At 55.4% G+C, this 19,428-nt stretch overlaps 2 protein-coding genes across 2 annotated transcripts; both read right to left on the reverse strand.

Moving 5' to 3' along the window:
- Positions 1-69: 69 nt before the first annotated feature.
- On the reverse strand, positions 70-3,603 carry BESB_007960 (leucine rich repeat-containing protein; the record flags this gene model as incomplete). Its single annotated transcript, XM_029359550.1, has 7 exons — positions 70-562; positions 989-1,106; positions 1,428-1,623; positions 1,907-2,112; positions 2,451-2,557; positions 2,990-3,038; positions 3,426-3,603. 7 exons carry the CDS (start codon positions 3,601-3,603, stop codon positions 70-72), a joined length of 1,347 nt encoding a protein of 448 aa, XP_029222463.1.
- Positions 3,604-5,982: 2,379 nt separating this feature from the next.
- BESB_007970 (CAF1 family ribonuclease) lies at positions 5,983-13,455 on the reverse strand (the record flags this gene model as incomplete). Its single annotated transcript, XM_029359551.1, has 13 exons — positions 5,983-6,037; positions 6,348-6,599; positions 7,111-7,365; positions 7,760-8,161; positions 8,601-8,754; positions 9,202-9,332; positions 9,682-9,855; positions 10,340-10,589; positions 10,985-11,075; positions 11,565-11,731; positions 12,217-12,333; positions 12,902-12,951; positions 13,007-13,455. The coding sequence occupies 13 exons, from the start codon at positions 13,453-13,455 to the stop codon at positions 5,983-5,985; spliced, it is 2,547 nt and encodes an 848-aa protein (XP_029222464.1).
- Positions 13,456-19,428: the final 5,973 nt, after the last annotated feature.

Here is a 19,428-nt window from a genome sequence, read left to right on the forward strand (position 1 = left end):
AAGTCACTACAAGACGCGTGTGGGGCGAGGCAAGTATGTGGCGCGCTCCGGCTTAGTGATGTTTTGGGATTAGTCTAGTGCGTCAAAGATAGTATGTGATGTCGTGGACTGCTTCTCCGCAGTAGTCTCCCCGTCTGCAGTCCTCTCATTATCCGGTATTTTCCCGACATCATCAGATCTATCTGGACAACCTGCTGAATCGTGGCCGCTGTCCCTGGTGGTAGAGAAATCGTTGTCTACTTCGTGGGTATCAGCGTCTGACAGATCATCTTCTACCAGGTTGCGCTGGCTTGTCGCAACGCTCCATGTCTCGTCTGGCACACTCTCCGCCCCGCTCGACGCCACGTGGCTCTGGTTTGTTGTCGGGGTGCCGGTTGGAGGAGTAGCTGATGAAACTAAAGGCGACTCGAGGCGTCGCGGGCCGCCCGACTCCGGGCCAGAATCAACATGGTTCAGAAAACGGCTGCTTCGAGCTGCGTACGCGTCTCTCAGGGCACGAGCAGTTTCCTGCAACCGGCGATCGTTGTCACTCTCGGCCAGGGGAAGCTGTGTTGAGAGAAACCTGGTGAAGGACGTCGAAACAGGTCGGTTATTCTCATAGGGACGAGCGAACCAACCCCCATACGACAAAGCACTACAACGACCACGCCGCCCAGCAGGTGCACGTGACGCTGACGCCTTTGTCATCGAGCCTTGGCGGTGAAGTCATGGTCAGAGGGCCTGCGTGTTGTCACGGGCCCGTTTGCTTGCGACCTCTTTTCTGTAAAGAGAGCTAACGTTATATATCTACACTGACGAGCAGGAGCAAGTTTGTTATGGGTCTCCCGTGATTCGCAGGCCGCACCACGTATACGAAACGCAGTCGAATATACATCCGGATGCGAGGCGCACACGCTGCCCATGAGACTGCCGGTTTTTCCGCAGAACCGAACTTGACGGAATGATCCTATATTCAATTCATGTGTGCTTCTGACTGTATGTGCCGTACCTGTTCCTCTCGAGGCTTTCCAGGTGCCTATGCAAGCCGTCGTCCCTACGATCCTCCGCTCTCATGTCCCGTATTTCCCTGCTCTGGTGTCGTGCGTCTTCAATGAGTTCCAGGAATGCTGCCAAGTGAGAAGGGCAAGACGTCTCCAAAACACGTAGCGAGGGCATCATGCAGATGAAACAGTGGTGCTGCAAAAACTATCCACAAACGCCACGGACATTCCGTGGAAACAAGGTTACAGGCGGGCGCGGGGGGGGGGGAAGTCGTCATACCGTTGTATTGGTCATCTGCGATTCAGATAACCCCAAATTATCACGAAAGAAACTTTAACTCGTTGTACTGTTCCCAGTGTTGATTGCACATAATGTTATCTGATGTTGTATCTAGCATTTGCTTTCAAGTGTACTTATCAACCTTTTTCCAGGTTCTCTAGACGCACCCAGTCGGTTTTTCTCGTGAGCTGCATCTTTTTCTTCCCGTATCTTGCTTCTCTCCTCTTTTTCTTCTTCGAGTCCGCCGCGGGCGAAGGCTTCTGCGCATCGGCGTTCCTCTTTGAAAACAGGACGATCGTCGAGGTATGTGAGTGCCTTCAGTGTTACAATGAGTGTCTTCCGGTAATTTGGAATTTTCCGGATCTGCAGACAAAGTCCCACAGCAGCGCGCTGCCCACGAGCCTACACGGCGTTTTACGTCTGTGCCCTCACTCAGTTGCTATATACTTAATTTGCCGGTTCCTCAGATATCTGTCCAATTTTACATTCAAGTAGCTCCAGGCCAACCACGCCTGATTCCGTTAGAGAACGCTATAGACAACTAAGGCGGAGAAAACCACGCTTGATACGTGCTTTTCTACTGCAGGGCACTGGGTTTACTTACCCACACCAGGCAATAGATGAGAATGCCGCCTTGAAGACTTACCACTGGGTTGCCCCTCAAATACAGGACCTTAAGACGAGGAATTTGAGTGAGCACCTCAAACACAATTGCGGGATCTTCGATCTGGTTGTTCGACAAATCTAGAACCGTTAAACCTTTGATGTCCGCCAAGCGGTCGAAATCTTGTCTTCCATTCCGTCCAATGTAGTTCTTCTCCAACTGAAGGGTACTCAACAGTGAGTTGTGCTCTGAACAGACGCCGCAGGATTCGTTCGCAGACATCCAAATGGATCAACAAAAAGCCGAAGGCTGCCAGTGGATAAATGTGCACAGTGGATAGCCCGGCGCCTGTCCGTGAGGATGCAGGCACTGAGGCTCTGAAATACGGCGTGAGCAAATACATTGCTGCGCACCTCTTGCATTCACTCCTATTGATCAACTACCGTGGGGGGACCACCATGCGTCATTTCTTGCGCTGTATGAAGTATGTGTACTAAGCTCGTGTCGTGTATCATCTGGTGATTTGGGGCCACACCTACGTGGCAGCAAATGCTTTCTAGGTCCATTGGATCTTTCTGAAACTAACCGAGGTTTTCGATAGTTTCAATCAAGTTGCTTGAAAGATTCAGCGTCTGTAGTTCGGGTAGATTCTCGAGATTCTCGATATTCCTAATGCAATTCTCCTGTAAGTAACTGAGAAGAACAGGGAAGGATGGCGCAAGCACCTCTTCCCGTTACTGAGGTAACTCCTATTCCCGCATATGCAAGGCATGCGTCATTTCGAACGTTTGGAGGTACGCTTGTGCCGCTACCGCAACTGCATTTTGCGAACAGAGCTCCGAAAGGTACGGAAAGGCTGTTACCAATGCTCTGTGACTTGCGGTCGACTTCGCGGCTCTCGTACTGAAAACGATATAACTAGTCTTCATCGAAGCAGTGCCCCAGCTCATATAGTGCAGCATTTCCCGTCGCCCGCTCCTGGGTTCGCGCTTCCGCAATATACTATGCCGACACTTTCGTACAGTGTCCATGTTTCCCGTGTATGGACGTGGCCGCTGAATGCGCGCAGCATTGCCCAGAGACTGGCGGCGACATCGGCCCTTTATCCAGCCTCCGCAGTCTTACAGTGAACGAAGGCGGGTGCACCTATCGAGCCCCTCGATCTTGCCAAAGGCTGCAGGTGCGAAAGACGTGGCACACTCTTCAAGCTCAGACGCTCAGGCTAAGGGGCTCTACGTTCCTTGCTCACGCGCGATGTACATGAGCAGTACATCGCTTATGTAGATGCTCTACGCTGTTTCTCACTAGTTTTCTGTTCCTGGTGTACCGTCGGCACAGCCTGCGGTCGCCGCACGCCCTGTATGGAGTGGCCACTCCCATCGCCAGGATTGCGAACATTTAGCAGTCCGTCGCCTTTTTCATTGTGCTGTGCGTTCGGCTCTCTCGAGCTGTGCGTTTTTGCTGCACCGCTGCAGGCTTTTGCTTCTTCTTCCACTGGACTAAGCAGCTGCTCCTGGCCTTTCCGCTGTGCCTGTCCTTGGCACGGAATGCGTAGCCTCACCATTCGTTTCGGCGTGTAGCGTTCGAAGCCCGGTGAATTCTTCGAGGGATTCAAGCTTTCGGTAGCCTTTGAAATGCAAGAAGAGCACGTCATTCAGCTCTGGGGTTGAGTAGTAGTGTCGGTCGTCTCTCAAAAGCTTCTTCAGCTCTTGCTTGCAGAGCACGGCTCCGGTCGCCATTGTGAGGCACACGAAGTCAATCCGACTTTAGATTCTTTTGGTGGGAGCTGGTCACGTATTACGGTGAGTTTTCTTGCGTAAGCGCGGCGAACGCGGGGCATTCGACAGAAAGGCGGCGTACACACAGCAGGCCTTACAGGACGCTGTCTTCGATTCGCGGTAGTTCACCCAATTTTCTGTGTGGCGAGGAGTGAGGAAGAGCAGTATGCGTCTTTTCACTAGAGCTGTTTGTGAGTAAGACGAAGATGTGCAGACAGCAAGTCTGGTGTGCCGAAACACACGCGAAACGCCTTCCTGCGGATCCCACCCACACGGTGCTCCTAACTGGAGAACTGTTCTCTTTCCGTATGTGTTCCGTGTTTGAGTCCGCTTGAATTCCTTCACGTCCGACCTAGACGCAGGATACGGTAGACTTGAAGCGCCCGCGCCAACAACCGCCCCCCTAAAATGCGACGGTACACAGCGCAGCCTTGTGAAGCGTATTTTTGTGATGCGCTTTGTTCAGTTAACACACACGAAAAGCCCCAAGGTGTTTTCGTCCACCAAGAAAAAAGTGCATGATTGTGCATGCCCTGGGTGCCTGCGCAGTCGTCCTGGCAGACGCACACGTTGCGAGTCACACTCACTTATATGCGGTACAGCCGCGGCTCGATTGCGGTACAGGGAACGCCTGAAAGGTTGCGCGCACCGCTACGCGTCACGAATGCGCCTTGGAAATGGGGTGTTTTTTTTCTTTTCGGGATCTGCTCCGCGGCGTCGCTCTACGCAATCTAGCAAAAATGTAGATTGCTCCGCAGGCGTCTTGAGGGCGCGGGGTCTATTCGCCCCCAATCGCACGGGGAATCGTTTGTTAAAAGCGGTGCTATTAAAAAATCATCAAGAAGCGTCGGTGCGCAGCACGTCCACTTTCTGAGGCGCCACTACGCCATGTCTTACCTCAGGCTTTTGTGAACCCCGAGTTCGAAAGTACTCCAGAATTACAGTTCCACATGCAGTACAGATGCTCCGCAATCGCAGAGGCTCAGGGCTTCGGTGATCCGTTAGTAAATAAGAATTGTGTGAACGAGAGGAATAAAAGCACAGATAGGTGACAGCCGTTGTGCCCCTTAACGCGTTAGTGCCCGCACATCTGTAGGCCTCACATCCACCTGTTTGCTTGCGTGTACAACTGAGGCCTGCGCACGGGAACACCCTTTCTCGTTAATTTCGCGCATAGAAATCCTTTTCGGTGTGGTGTGCACATACATGGAGTAAGCCCTTTTACATGTGCTCCACGCACATGTCAAAGGGCCACTTCACATGCTGAATCGGGGACGCCGCTGCGACTAGACCGACACAGACGTGCAGCATATACATGTACGCATTCGAAGGGGCAGGAATGCACTGAGCAAATGCCACGCGATCTGAGGCTCTCTGGGTCTCGGCCAAGCCAGCGGGCACGGTCTCGGGTAGCAATGGTCGCGTTTAGCGGAAAAGGGAGTGTTACCGTTACGGTCTCCGAGGCGCTGCACTCAGCGTGCGAGAATGGGTGCTATGCAGTTCGCGCCAGCACTAGCGGAGCAGAACACCCCAGATCGAAGCTACTTTTGCATAAAAAAGGCTGTTATCACTCTGCTTCCAATCTGCTTTCTTGAGGGTAGTGTTTGTGGAAAGCAGCAGTGCTCTGTGCTGCGCGAGGCATCGTCATCGATACCAAGCTGTGAGCGTGCTCTCAGAGGAAACTTTATCAGCAAAGAATACCTGAGATTGACAGCCGATGTGCATCGTTCAGTAACGCATAACTACGCGCTTGGGTGCACAGCAAAAAAACCAGTTAACATGGCCAACCGAAAGAAAACGTAAAAAACGTGTCCACCCTCATCCCCCTCCCACAGACCTCAAAGCCCGCAAGAGCTCGCGCGCATCCGATGCCAGGCGCCGTAAAGTGCTGAACCGGTGGTATTCGTTTTCTGTGAGGTTCACTGCGTTACAACTCTGACGAGAGTGTGTCTTTCACTGTGTTGTATTTGCGGTATGCGTAATCGCCCCCAAGGCATCAAATCGCTCAAAGGGAGTGCAGCTGGGCGCAGCACCGTAAGGGATAGCATATCGCGCATAGGTCTAGGTCCGAAACTGGCGACACTCCAAGACTTCGAGTACGAATAAGAGAATAGGACGTTAGTTCAGTGGCATTTATCCGGCGAGGGTAAACACGCAGGGTACGGAATCTCTGAGAATCAGGCCAGGCGGTGCAACAAATGAACTGCAGGGATGCAGGACAGGCGACGAAGACGCGACAGAAAAAAGGAAGGTGGCAGCAGAAGGCTCGTCTCACCTCAGAGAGACAAGTCTAACAAAGGACAGATCACTGAGGCGAGAGCAGTCCCCAATGGAGAAACACTACGACCTCTGTTGCTGTTGCTGTAGAGCCCGGTACTGGTCGTAATTCAACAGCCTGCATGGAGACGCGCAAAAAGGAAAAACACCGAAATGAAGGCACGCAATAACGCCCGTTCCACAAGGGCACGAAGAAATGCCTTCTGCTACGCAGCGACAGCCTGAACTGCAAGACGCGATGTGAGCGTCCAGGGCGTTTAAAACACTTCACAGCGTCTGTGTCGCAATATCCTGCTAGCGTTAGCCTGTGCTGGATGTTTGCATAGCCATGTCTTCTTGTTCTTTCCCACTTGTGCACCCTGAGAAATACAGCCACACGGGCTGACATTGGCTGGTGAGAGCCATATGTGTTGCTCATTTTCCCTTACTCGAACTCTGGCTCGCGCAGCATCTCGTAGATGGTCAAGATGTTCTGCATGTCTTCTTCGTCTCGCACGACGATCCAGGATGTCGAGTTGTCAACGGGTTGCACGTCAACCCAGACTGGCGACCAGATTTTCATGAGTTCCCACTTCTTCCAGTGCGTCGGATGATTTCGCATGAGCAGCAAGCGCTTCTGCTGCTGCAGCTGCTCGTCTTGACCTCCCAAGTTGATCGACGAAGGCTGCGACCGCGAGAGCCTGAAGAGAGGAACCCACAGCAGTCAGCCGACTCATTGTACATTCGCGCCGCAATACATACCTCCATGTGTTTGTACGCATGCATGCAGGCCTTCAGAGAGTCCTACATATGTCGACACGCATGCAATGCATGGCCTCACGTTCGCCGTGACAGAAAATCAGCAGGGCAGGAGTGACGTCGCCACTCCACAGCAAGGCCAGTGGGCGCTGCAGCTGCATGCATTTGAATTAGCTAGCCCAAAAAGCCTCGGGCCGCAATCTGTGTACAGAGCGCAAACACCGCGAGCACCAGAGGCGGTGGTCCTTCAACAATACATACAGCAACAGGCGGGCTCTCCGTCCTCCTCGCTCACTGCATATACGCAAATATATGAAGAAAGATATGTAGACATCGGCAAATTCTGAACAAGCAGACGAGCCGAGAACGCCCGCGCAGATCGACCGCGGCGGCCGTCTCGGAAGGCGGCAGAAGCTTAACAAGAGACAGAGGGAAAAGGTTGGATCCGCTCACCGAATTCGATTGACAAAGAGCGGAAGGAGATCCGCGATGCCTTTGCGTTTCGCAGCGGCGTCCATTCTCGCTTGAAGCTCTTCGGACGCACTTAGGCCATGAGAGGGAGTCTTGCTGGTTGCTCGTTTGTCTGGCTCGGCGTTTCGGCCACGGCTCGCTCTGCTCTCTTCACTCGCGAGTTTTTTGGGACTTCCGAGGGCAGCCAAAAGTCCCTGTCGCCTCACGCCTAGCGTGCGTCCCGTAGCGCCATCAGTTCTGAAAACGGTTGCAAAGGAACAAACCAGTGAAACTCTGAAACATACGACACGCGCTAAGAAGCACACGGCGCCGGAGATACGCCGTACCACGGCGTCTACGCAGACTGGCGCACTGCAGCCAGACACGGTACCGCGACCTGCGGGACCGGATCGTGGCATACATGCCTCCGAAACAGGGCACATTTCTCTCAATCCACTCGAAAGTAAATCCACACCGAATACGATAAATGCCCCGTTGATAGACCCGGCGGCAAGTACGCATCGTGAGAAACGCCTAGCAGACAGGGACGTAGTGGGACTGAAGTGTGCACGACGAGGCGCACCTAGGCTACACATCGAAGCCAACACACTGGCGCGAACGCGGTTCAGCACGTCTTCCGTCGGAGTAATACCTGAACTGAAGGTTTTCCCACTTGAGCCCGTGGCGAGGGAGAACGTGAGCGAGTTGAAGAAGAAAGACGGCGGAAGTCATCATGCTATCGTAGCCGGCATCGTGCGAGTAATCTTCCTCTTCAGGCTCTTTCGAGCAGCGAGCGGCGCCTCCCTCCTTTCCCTCCTCTCCCTGCATGACTTGCTGAACTCCGCTCCCTGCTGCGGCTACCACACTCCTGCCGGCTCGCTCTTCGCTCATGCCTGCCGCTTCATCCGTCGCCGCCCCTTCCGAGCTTTCCTCCAAGGCAGATGAAGAAGACAATTTCGGCGGAGAAGCCGAAGGGTCGCCAGGCGCAGGCTCCGAGAGCAGCGCCGAGAGAGAAATCGGGGGCACAGCCAGAGGCTGGAGAGCCGGTGGAAGCCTGAAAACGATGTCGGCGGAAACCGGCGAAAATCGAGTCAGTGTGAACGATCAAACAAATCCCTCCATCGCGCGTACACAGTCTTTTCACGAGGGTCGAGCGGAGTGACTAGGTGCAAAGATGTTTACATAATATATATACATGTATGTTTGGGAGTCGTCTCTTGACAGTCCGGTGAAAGAGAGGCACAAGGTGCTCCCTTGCATGCGCGTCCCCCCGAAGTGCGATACGGCTCAGGCGGGGGACTCAACGTTCATGCGCCTTCACTTTGCGCAAAAACCGGCACATCGGCCCAAACGCATTCTTTCCTCGAGCATCGATCGCGCAACTGTGCATGAACGCAACTATAGATGCCTCTGGAGGCAGACAGAATGGAGTGGACGAATACAACCGAGCGCGTAAGGCGCCGCATGCGCCAGTCTCTGAATCCGCGCCTTACGTCCACTTGGTGCCTGGAAGCAGTTCCAGTTGAAACTCGAGACTTTCCGGAGCTCCCAGCGGCGACGCGGAAGCGTCTCTCTCTTCTCGCCGGCCTTTCGAGTCTGCAGACTGCATGGTGGCGGCGGCGAGCGCGGCCATGAAGTCACACAGCCCTGCCAACGGCAAGCAGACCACGGGCAGTCTGCGCAGTCTCTGAATCCGCCTCAACGAATAGACTCACGGGAGAGACGAATGTGGAAACAGCCCGTAACACAAAACTCATCAGGGCGGGGTCGCTCCGTCTAGCGTCGCTTCCAGCACCAGCACCAGCCGCCGAGGTCGCTCAGGTACGATAAAGCTCGAAACACCTAACCCTGAACCGTAAACCCTAACGCCCTGGACGCAGGGAGCAGAAGGGAGGGCTGTCGACGTCGCTCTGTGCAGACTATCCTACTCAGCCGCCCCTAGACCCATGTAGCGGCCGACTGGAAACGCAGCCCAGAGGAACGTTTTCCAGTACCGCTCGGACAGGGGCAACGGAGAAAAGACCAAGCAGAAGCAAGTGGAAGACGCATCCGTTCTCCAGGGTCGCAGGCCCACTGCGGGCTTTAGGCCCTCACCTTTAAGGGTCGCAGGCGGCTGCAAAGGCGCCAGAGCGTCGTGGGACTCGGCAATCAGTTTGGTATCGAACGTCGACGAAAACAAATGCGTCCAGGTCGTCTTGAATTCAGAGAGCGATTGGGGCAGGTCGCTGAAAGCAATGTCATCACACACACAACAGGCAGGTAAGACGCGCGCATCTCACGTTGACGCACGCGCCGCAGCAGCCGGTCGCCTCGGCTCCGTGTGGCGCTCGCGCGAGGAGCAATGATGTACACAACCCGAGTGAGAAGGCATCTCCACAAACGCGGGTTCAAACGGCCAGGAGAAAAACGGATCGGGGTGCTAGGCATCAGAGGCGCATAGATGAGCATGCAAAACTGTGTGTTTCTGTAGCGAACCCGGGTGCCCGCATGGCGAAGCTCCTCGTGGCTCGACAGGAGGAGCCGCCCAGAGCGCACACGGGGGTCGGCGCCCGAGGGGAGACTCCGGCGCCTTACGCGTAGAGAGTCTGGAAGATGTGCAGAAAATCGTAGAAGCAGTTGTGTCCAATCACGACGAGCTTGTGGTCCGACACATCGTCCAGCAGCTGCCGCACGCCTCGCAGCTCTTCCACTCTCTGGATGTCCTCCAGGAGGCCCCGGCGCTGCTCCTCGTAGACTTCTTCTTCAGATCTACACGTCCGCAAGGTGCAAGCGTGAAGGCCCGTGTAGGTCGGGCGATGTTGCATTCACGCGCAAGCGCGCAGGTGTATATACACGGGAATACCGCGCCGCTGAAATATAGACGCAGTCGCTCATTCCGCCGACACCATCAAAGAGGCGACGCATGTGATGCCTCATTCCCTACGCCACGCGTTCGCAGAAAGCCCTCCGCGTACACCGCGCCTGATGAGAAGCCACGGCTCCGTGCCGCATATCACATGCATTACTCTACGCAGCCGCAGGACCAAGCCTGTTACATCCCCAAGCAAAGATATAAGTATACACAGATATATATATACGCATCCGTGGGCGTGGAGAATCAAGCACCAGTCACTGTCTGTCCTCTCTGAGAGCGCTGTGCCGCAAACGCAGGGCGCAATCGCGTGGAAAGCAGGCATCTCCCTCCCTTCGCTTCCAGCGCCTTCAACTCGTTCCGCGGCTCAATTTGACTCACTGGTAAATTGCCAGCACGCGGCGGTCGCCGAGTTTCACGGAGAGCGAGTAGAGAGAAGGGAACTCCGAGGCGACGAGCGAGTGAAGCAGCAGACGGTGAAGCGGACTCTCGACGGGAAGGTGCAGAGGCTCGCGGCGCTTGCTAGCGAGCCACTCGCGAATCGATGCGCGCACCGAGGCCGCCAGCTCCGAATCTTCAGGCGATGCAGTTTCCAAGAGAGAGGGCGAAGCGGCAGAGCCCTCGGGCGCGTCTGGGGGATGGGCGCACGGAACGAGGAACAAGAGAAACGGAAACCAGATCCAACAGGTCCGCCAAAACGGCAGCACCTCCCAGCAAAACAACGTCCACGAACAACTCGGGCTCTGCGCACATGTGGAGGCGCGGAGCGGTGACAAAGCTGCTGGATGGAAGGACGCATATACGTGGGCGCACGACCGCATGCAGGTGCGACGTCTAGGTCGTGGCGCGAGCTCCTTGTTCTAGAGCTAGCAGCCAGGCTTTCCGAGTCCTGCTTTCTCTCGGTTGCTCAACGAAAACGGTGAATCCGAGACTTTATGTTAACGATTGTCTCTACTCTAAGCACTCCGGTCGCGCGGAGTCGACGGATTGTGAGCCTCGTCCACCCGCTGAGCGTAGGCATCTCACCTCGTGCCGCCGTCCCCTTCCCCCGCGTCTGTATCAGATGATCGAGGTCGTCTATGCGCGTCTGCAGGGCCTGACGTTTTTCCTTCTCCTCCTGCAGCACGACACGCACGAAGCGCTGCTGCACTAGAAACATCGCGGCGCCGCGCTGTTTCGCCCCCACGGCCGAAGATCGGCGTTTCGAGGTCACGTTCAGGCACCGGGGCGACTGACCCAACGAGAGGAGCTCCACGACGGAGGGAGGATTCCGCAAACGTGCGGCAGCTCCCCGCCCGCTCGTCAGAAGCATGCGTGGTTAAGCGCGGTTTTTCAGCCTATCGGCATCCACCCTCCGAGGCACAGGCCTACATCCATATTTATATATATATATATATATATATATGTGTATATGCACGGACCACGGTAAGCAGGCACGCCCTTGCAGGCACGGACGTATATACAAATATATATCCACGCGCATATATGTATGAGTGTAGAGGCGTTTCTGTGTGGATCTAGAAATGTTTGTGTGTGTGCATATTGCCCGGCAGACGCGTCGCTCGCTTCACGTGAGAAGTCGGACCCAGGGGGCCTGGCGGCGTACCTGGGCGCGGAGGAACGGGATGCCCTGGTCGAGCCACTCGTTGAAGTCGAATCCGTTTTCTCGAAGAAATGTGAGAGTTGCCGTGGACGCTTGAAAAAGCCGCGCCTCCCGAGGGAACATATACACGCTCGCAGGCGTCAGAATCCACCGATGCGGCTCGGCGGGGCCTGCAAAGCGAGCAGTCGCGACAACCCCCAGAAGAGTTCAGGACTTGAACACCGAAGCGGGCGTTGCGACGGAGGGCTGGGGGACGCCCACAACGCAGCCGGCACTCTCCGGGCGCCGAGGAAGACCGCAGGCGCACGAGAGACGACTGGGTACGCCAGGCAGGCGTGAAAGAGTGCTTCCGAGCTTGACCGAGGGCGGTCGCCGCGCCTTTTTGGCTCTTCTGCGAACAGAAACTAAACGTCTTGAACACCAACCTACTTCAAATCACGGGCGTCCCGGTTTTACAGAACCAACCAAAGAAAAGGCTGAAACTCGAACGTGAACGCCTGCCCCCCGTTAGTTTTGCTTCAAATACATGGGACAGCGTTTCCGTGCCCGCGTCTCGAACAACGAGCCGTGTTCAACTGAGGAAAAGCGTGTCGCCACGAGACAAGCCCCCCTCCACTTTCGAGAGCGTTTACAGTCGTAAGTCTCCGCAGCTTACTCGCTCGTCGCGCCGCGCAGAGACCGAGCTGCACGGGCAAGAAGTTGCGCGCGCCTTCGCAGTGCGCTTCGTAGCAGCGCTCAACGCCCAGATACTTCTCGTGTTTGACGTGCAGACCTGCAGACAGACCACCACCACGAGATGCACAACAGCGAGACTCGCCGCCGCGTCGACACGCTTCCGCAGTCGCCGCCTAGCGGTCGCGCACGCGCGTGCTGCTCCCGTGCAGGTGAAAGGTTAGTGATTGAGCATCGCCCAGCAGACACGAGAAGCCAACAACGAGCGCGGATTGCCCAGTGTGAAGTTCGAGAAACTGCCAGATGAAGAAGAGGCGCACACGACGGGCCGAGAGGGAAGGAAGAGAATGAAGCACATTGACGCCAGAAAGCACGGCCCAGTCGCCTTCTGTGTCAGGGCTGTGAAGAGAATAGGCGAACGAGAGCGGCAGCGAGAGCGGCAGACCGGAAAAGCCGCAGGGAGCGGAACGCATCATGACTGACGCGGACTTCGAAAGGATGGAAACGGCAAGGCATTGAGAGCCAGGATCCTGATGAGGGAGTTGGCGACGCCGAAAAACAAGCAGCGTGGAGAAAAGAACTGAACCAGCACATGCCAGAGAGCAGACGAGAGTGAAAATCCCATGCGCCACCGTTTCCCGCCGGGAATTGTCCTCCACCCTCCTCACCCGTTAGCTCAACATCGAGGGCGATGAACTCTGCCTTTGCAATGACTTCTCTGAGCGCCTCCAGATGCACAGGCCAGGATTGCCTATTCGTCGTGTGTTGCGCACTCGGCGCGCGTTCTGTGAGCGTCAGGACGGGGTGGGAGACAGCCGAGAAGAACCGCGGGGCAGCAGGCAGACGCGCCACTCGAGAGCTCCGGCCGAGAGAGCTGACTGACCGCCAGCGACGGCAAAGAGAGACGTTTTGCGGAAGATCGGAAGGCAGAGAGAGATGTGAGCGCGACGCGGACGACTGAAAGGTTGAGAAAGGGAAGCACGAAGGCCAGGCGCAGCGACGCGAGACGAGATGCAGCTGCTCTGCTGCTCGCGAGGAAGCGGACGCCGCGGAGGCCCAAAGACGGTGAGACGTCGAAGCATCGCAAGGCGTAAAAGCCAAAGAGGCTCCTGACGAAGCGGGGAGACACAAAGAAAGCGACGCGGATGGCGAGGGGTATGTGCAACTCACATAGCGCTGCAAAGGGCAAGTGCTGTCCTGTAGCAACTCCGCCGAGGCGCATGTGAGCTGCGCGGACTCTAGTGATGCCGCGCACTGTACAGAGAGGGGCGGAGACGACGGGGGTGTAGCAGAGACACAGAGGAGTGGAGAGCGGCTTCGCGGCAGTGACAGTGGCGCAGACGAACGAAGAGAGGAAGAAGGTCGCTTCCGAAGGCAGGTAAGTCCGAAAGGGGGAAGGGGAGCCCCCCGAGGCCAAGCGCTGGTCGCTGCATCTGGAAAAAAGAAGCGGCGCACCAACGGGGTCAGAATGGAGGGAGAAAGAAGAGAAGGGACGCTCACGGGAGCGAAGCAAGCAATGAAGAGACACAGCGGAAGGTCAGAGAGTGGGGTAGAGAGAGAGAGGGAGAGAGCGGGTGTCAGGCGAAGAGCATGAGGAAGTCGCGCGACAACGGGTACCGCTCAACCGTGTCGGCGCTGCGTGACTCTCCGGAAGCTTCGCTTCGGATTCTAACTCATTTCCTCCAAATAAATTTATAGATTGAGACGAGGCAAAGAAGCCCGATGCCCTATTTCCTCTGGCCGTCTCCCCCTGCAGCGGAAAAAGGCTTTCGAGCTGTCTGTCGCCAGAGCCTAGAAATCGCTCAAGCTCATGGCAACACCTTCATCGTGTCTGCCTCCTCATAGAGCTGCAGACATGAGCTAAAAAACAGCGCGCGCTTTTTGCAAATGCGAGAAAGAAGCGATAGAGATGCACACGTTTTGTCGGATCTACATTCGTCGGCAAAATGCGAAAAAACGCTCGTACCGGCCGTCCTGCGATGCAGCCAGTATGGACAGAGCCGCTGTCGACGCGAAGCCTGGACTCTCGGACACCTTTTGGCCTAAAGAGAACCCTGCTAGTGAAAAGCTAGAAGGAGCGCTTGTGTGCATCAGAATGGAAATATGTACTTTTTTCTTTAGGTAGAAATCTTTAGACTTTTCTGCATGCGCATGAACAGTCAAAAACGCGGCCACTGTGCGCATGCAAGCTGTGGACAAGTCGCACATGCCGCTCGTTTGCGCATGCAGTTTCGAAGGCCAAGGCGCGCCGCAGGCCGCCTCGGTTCGCCTCGGTTCGCCTCGATCTCGAACTCCGCGCCTCGCGACCCCACAGGCAAGAAACGCGGCGGGCGCCGCCGCTCTCCTCAGTTTCGTGGCCGCGGGGAGACGGTAGGAGGACGAGTTCGCTGCGATGTTTTTTGAGTCCGACCAGAATTTTTTTTCCGTCCCTCGCTCCTCGCGTGGTTCCTGTCCTGTGACGGGGTTGCCGATGATTCGACGCCCTGCTGAGTGCCGGTTGGAAAACGGCGGGGATGCGGGAGCGAAAGGGAGGTGCGGTTGCCGGGATTCACGGAGTCGGAAATGCATGAAACGCGGTCGGGGGACGTCGGCGAGACAGCCTGTCCGGGTTTTTTTTCGGGCACTCCCGCACTGATACGTTTTTCACTGCACCGAGCAGCGCTCCTGTCGCACCGGGTTTCGCCCACAACTGGTAAGCCAAGTTTTTGTTCGTTAACGGGTGTCACTGGTGCGGGTCCTGCCCGGTCGTGCGTACAGTCGTTTTGTCTGGAAGTTCGAAGCAACACCGATGTTGTTGAACCGCTAGAGCCTCCCTTCGGCACTTTGCCGGGATGAAAACTCGCGACGGGCGATCGGACGGCGCGGAAAAGCGAAGCAATTCCTTCTCCGTGCACGACTGTTGAGTGTCGCGAACGTGTACAACTAGTCTGACAACTTGTGGAGAGGCTCGGGTGATGTTGCAGGCGTGACCTGGACATGCTTTCATGGTGCAAGTTTTTTGTGTAGTGCGCCTGTGCACATCCTGGGAGCCGTGCTCGTCGCGCTGTGTCAAACAGTCTTCCCTTTTCAAAGGATGATCTCTTTTTGGAACTAGAGTCGATGAGCGCAAGCGCGTTGATTACAAGTTTCTCTTGGCTGTCTGAAGAAAACGGAAAGAGCTGGCTCATTGTGTCTCATGTGGTGTACTTTCTCATTTTTGTCCGTCTTTGATGTAAACGGGAGGCTCACTGGTTCTTTCGTAGGATGATCTTTTTCGGAACTAGAGTCGATGAGCGCAAGCGCGTTGATTACAAGTTTCTCTTGGCTGTCTGAAGAAAGCTCCTTGATCCTCCCTTGGAGCTCCCGTTGATGCGTGCATGTACTCGATTGTGGCTTCGTGTCCTTCGACAGATATGCCTCCACGCAGGCTGCTCCTCCGTGTACGTGTATATCAGATCAATTACCACATATCTCATCACGCACGCTAAGCCGGCTGGGAGTGGCTGTGGCACACGTTGCTGCTCCTCTTCGCTCCGTTTCAAGCGGTTTCTCTGCTGAGAGCGTTGTAGCGAAGAGCCACGTGTCCTCTCAGTGACTAAGAGAACTGAGTCATGTGCAACAGACACTTGGGCGCCTCTCCACGGCGATAGGGTGTGTTTTATTTTGCCCTCTTCGTCACTAAACAGGCGGTACATCTGGATGATTCCTTATGCACAGACCGTAGCGGCTTGATGCTTCGCCATTCTATGGACTGGCACCGCGTCGTAAACTGACTTCTGTCTGCTTCATTTACCATATGTTGCTGTGTTCTTGTTTTTACAGGTCACCATGTGCGAGGCTACGGCCGCGGGCGACGGCTGCCCCTCTTCGTCCTTCCCCCCCAAACAAGACGTGAAAGTCTAGTCTTCAAACACATATCCCTGCACCATCAGTCTGAAGCCATGTCTTATTTTGGTTACATGCAATGTAGTGTATGTAGTCAAGTTTTCGGCTCGAGTATCTGACTCTCCTGATTAGGGTTGTCCACGGAAAGTACACGGATATAGGCATCTCGGGAGTTGCCGCTGTAGTTCGCATTCACCGCATGGGATGTAGCAACGGCTAAATGGTACCGGAATTCCTCTTCCTACGAGAAGTATAATTCAGGCCATTTATGTATTTGCATTCATCAGCCGCGGAAACCTGACAATAGGCGGTGTAGGCGCGCCTGTCAAAATTCTTCTCCATAGCGTTCCAGTAGCCGCGGTACTCGCGCGGGTGTGCAGACTGGCCGCAGTAACCGTAGACACGATTTGCAAGATTGCTGGTAAGTGCAAGGAAAGCAATCACCGGAGCGCGCTGTATACACACGGGTTGAGTATCTGATATTTTCGTGTTCAGCGTCACTCTGTTGGGTCTTCGTCGCAAGAATCCCTCTAGTCATGTTTCTGACCTTTTCCCGAGTTTTTTAGTTGAACACGGGGGCAAAGTTGTTGTCCCGATAGGCGGGGCGCTCGGGAAACCCGCGTGTTAAGGGCGCGCCCTGTGAGCCGTGTCTATCGATCGTTGGCACACAAGCGTAGGACTTCGTGTCTACTCTCCCTGCGTCGCCCTCGACAATGGAAGCGTAGTTAGCTCAGTCTAAGAAGGCGATGGTGCGCTTCTGAAGTCGCTGTTCAGGCGCCTTATGCGCAAGCCGTTAGCGAAGTCACTGCGAGCGCCACTGACCGTGTCTTGCTGTTTTTCCGAGAGCCCGACTAGAGGTCACTGGCTGTGTGCCGTCTCGTTCGCAGAGGCGACCATTTTTCGCCAGAACAAGTGAGCCTCCAATGGCATGAGACTAAATTGATGGCGCAGCTGAATCTACGTGTTTCAACCCTTCAGGGCAACGCAGATAGGTGGAATAGGCGCGCTACAGTCTTGTCAAACGTTGTAGGCAGAGGTGTTTCTCCGCCAGCGACGGCGGGCGTCTATCTTACTCGACAGTTTCCAGGCGACCCGGTGAACTGCAGTTTTAGCGTAGTTTCTATACCGGGAGCAGCGGCTGTTGCCATGAGGTAGAGTGAAGCAGTTGATAGGGTGGTGCGCTCCGCAAACGACAGACGGATTCTAGCGGTGAGCACAGATAGCGAGAGACTGTCGGTCGCGCTTCACGAGAGTGACACCCGCGTTCATTCAGAACGACCTCGGCATCCGTGTGCTACTCTTCTTTTATGCCTGGTCGGTAGAGGCCGTACTCACGTGTGCAGTCTCGTTCTCATTGTCGTTGATATTGTCCACTTTTTTTCCCGAGAAGTGCTGACTGATCGGTGGTTCAGGGTCGGGCACGCAGCCGCGAGGGAACGCAAATTGAACAACCCAGACCCGTGGCGAAGAAGAGAAGTGATTATCGCTTTGCTATGAAGCGCTGCCGGTAGGGGGGTTTGACACTCCAAAAAACACGATGGCACGACGAGCATGTCTAGCTCGATTTGTCCTCCTGTCTACTTATGGCTCCTCCAAGGCTGCCGTCCTCTCCACTGCTGCGGCCTGATCAAGATGATACTGACAAAATCATTGGACCGGAGGATTCGACTCCTAACCGTCTGTGTCGGTTGATCAGGCGTCTCGCTGAGGCGGAGGAGGAACAGCTACATGGTGCCATCATAGCAAGAAGCGCCTCGCTGCGAAAGTATGTTCTGTCTTTTCAGACGAGGGCGAAAGCTCTACAGGAGACACGTATCAGGGATCGAAATTCAACAGGTCAGCATTCTGGAAGCGGTTACGTCCCTCTTCGTAGTAGTTGCGGCATAGAATCAGGTTCTGGGAGTACCGCGAGAAGAAGCCCAGTCAGGCCGGATCGTAGAGACGACAGTCAGGAAGGAGCAAGCACGTCCAGCGTGGCCTACCGCCAAAGTCAAAACGAGGAAGAAGGGCCGGTGACTGCCTTACCTGATTCTAAAAGAACCCGTTCTAGGGAACGTGGATCTCGCTGCGAGAGATCTGTTTTTCCGCGGCACTGTTCGTACTTTCGTCCTCAAGGCACGCTCTGCACGCCGACTAGCGTCTTTCTCGATGTGCGTGAGAAGGCCCAAGACGTGTCATCAATCGACCCTGCTAGTACTATTGATTTCGCCCCTGCCTACTATTTCTGTCGGAATTCGGCGCCGACTCTCGCCTACGGTCCTCCATCGAAGCCACTATCATTATCGTTGCCAAATATCTCTGATGCGCTGCATTCCGTCCCGCATGGAGCCGCGAGTGAGCGACGGGCGTCAGCAGAGTCTCAACGCATGGTAAGAGATCGGCACACTAAGGAACATGCCACCTCTCGGCACTCGGACCGCTGGATCAAGACGAGCGCTGCGGGTACTTTACTACCGAGCGGGATTCGTGGTCCTCCTATGAGATCCTGGTTGGCAGTCCATGGCTTTTCAGGGAATCATACATCCAGCCACAGAGACAATCCTGTGCAGGCATTTTCATTACCGCGGGTAGAACCCAACGATCGGCTTTCGCGCCTTAGTTCCTCTGTGCTAGCCTCTCGTCGTTCCTCTCTATCTAGAGGGAAAGCTTGGGGGGGGGCGGTGTATGACCCGGTGAATTCGTCGCGTGTTTGCTCTCCCCCTTCCCGGTCACTACTGCCTAGCGGGGAGCGAGTGCTAGAAAAATTTTCCGCGTCCCCAGGAGCCCCTTCATCGGCGTGGGGCCTCCGTTGGCAATCAACCAACTGTGCGTCTCACATAGATTCCGGAAGGTCACTGCAGCTCTCTGGAATGCCTTGGTCATTTCCAGCGCGACCGTCACCGTCAGAATCAGTGGATAGAGCTCCCTCGTCTGTGGCCCCCCATGCAAGGGATTCCGCGGCGGGAAATGCAAGCTTGCATGACGCCGCGTACGGGGTTGACTTGCCGACGTCAGTGTCTCCACTGGTGACTTCATACACACAGAAGGGACAGGTGCTTCGTCGTTCAAGGAAATCAGCGGGCGATTCGTATATAGTAGAGGAGAAAGTAGAAGCGGCTTCTTCAGATAGAATTATTGGCACACAACATCCATCTCTGTTGTTCGGGACGCCCAGCGTTATTTCTCTCAATAATTTTCTCATGCCCCCTCCGCCAGCGTGCACAACTTACCGTACCCGGGGCCGGAGTCTGTCAGCCTCACCTTCATCCTTTTTGTGGCCATTTCGACTCTCGTCACTTCCAAGGACAGAACGAAGACACTTCGCATTACGCCAGACGCCCACGGGACCTAC

The sequence above is a fragment of the Besnoitia besnoiti genome, chromosome I (genome assembly GCF_002563875.1).
Source record: "Besnoitia besnoiti strain Bb-Ger1 chromosome I, whole genome shotgun sequence".
Lineage (NCBI taxonomy): Eukaryota > Apicomplexa > Conoidasida > Eucoccidiorida > Sarcocystidae > Besnoitia > Besnoitia besnoiti.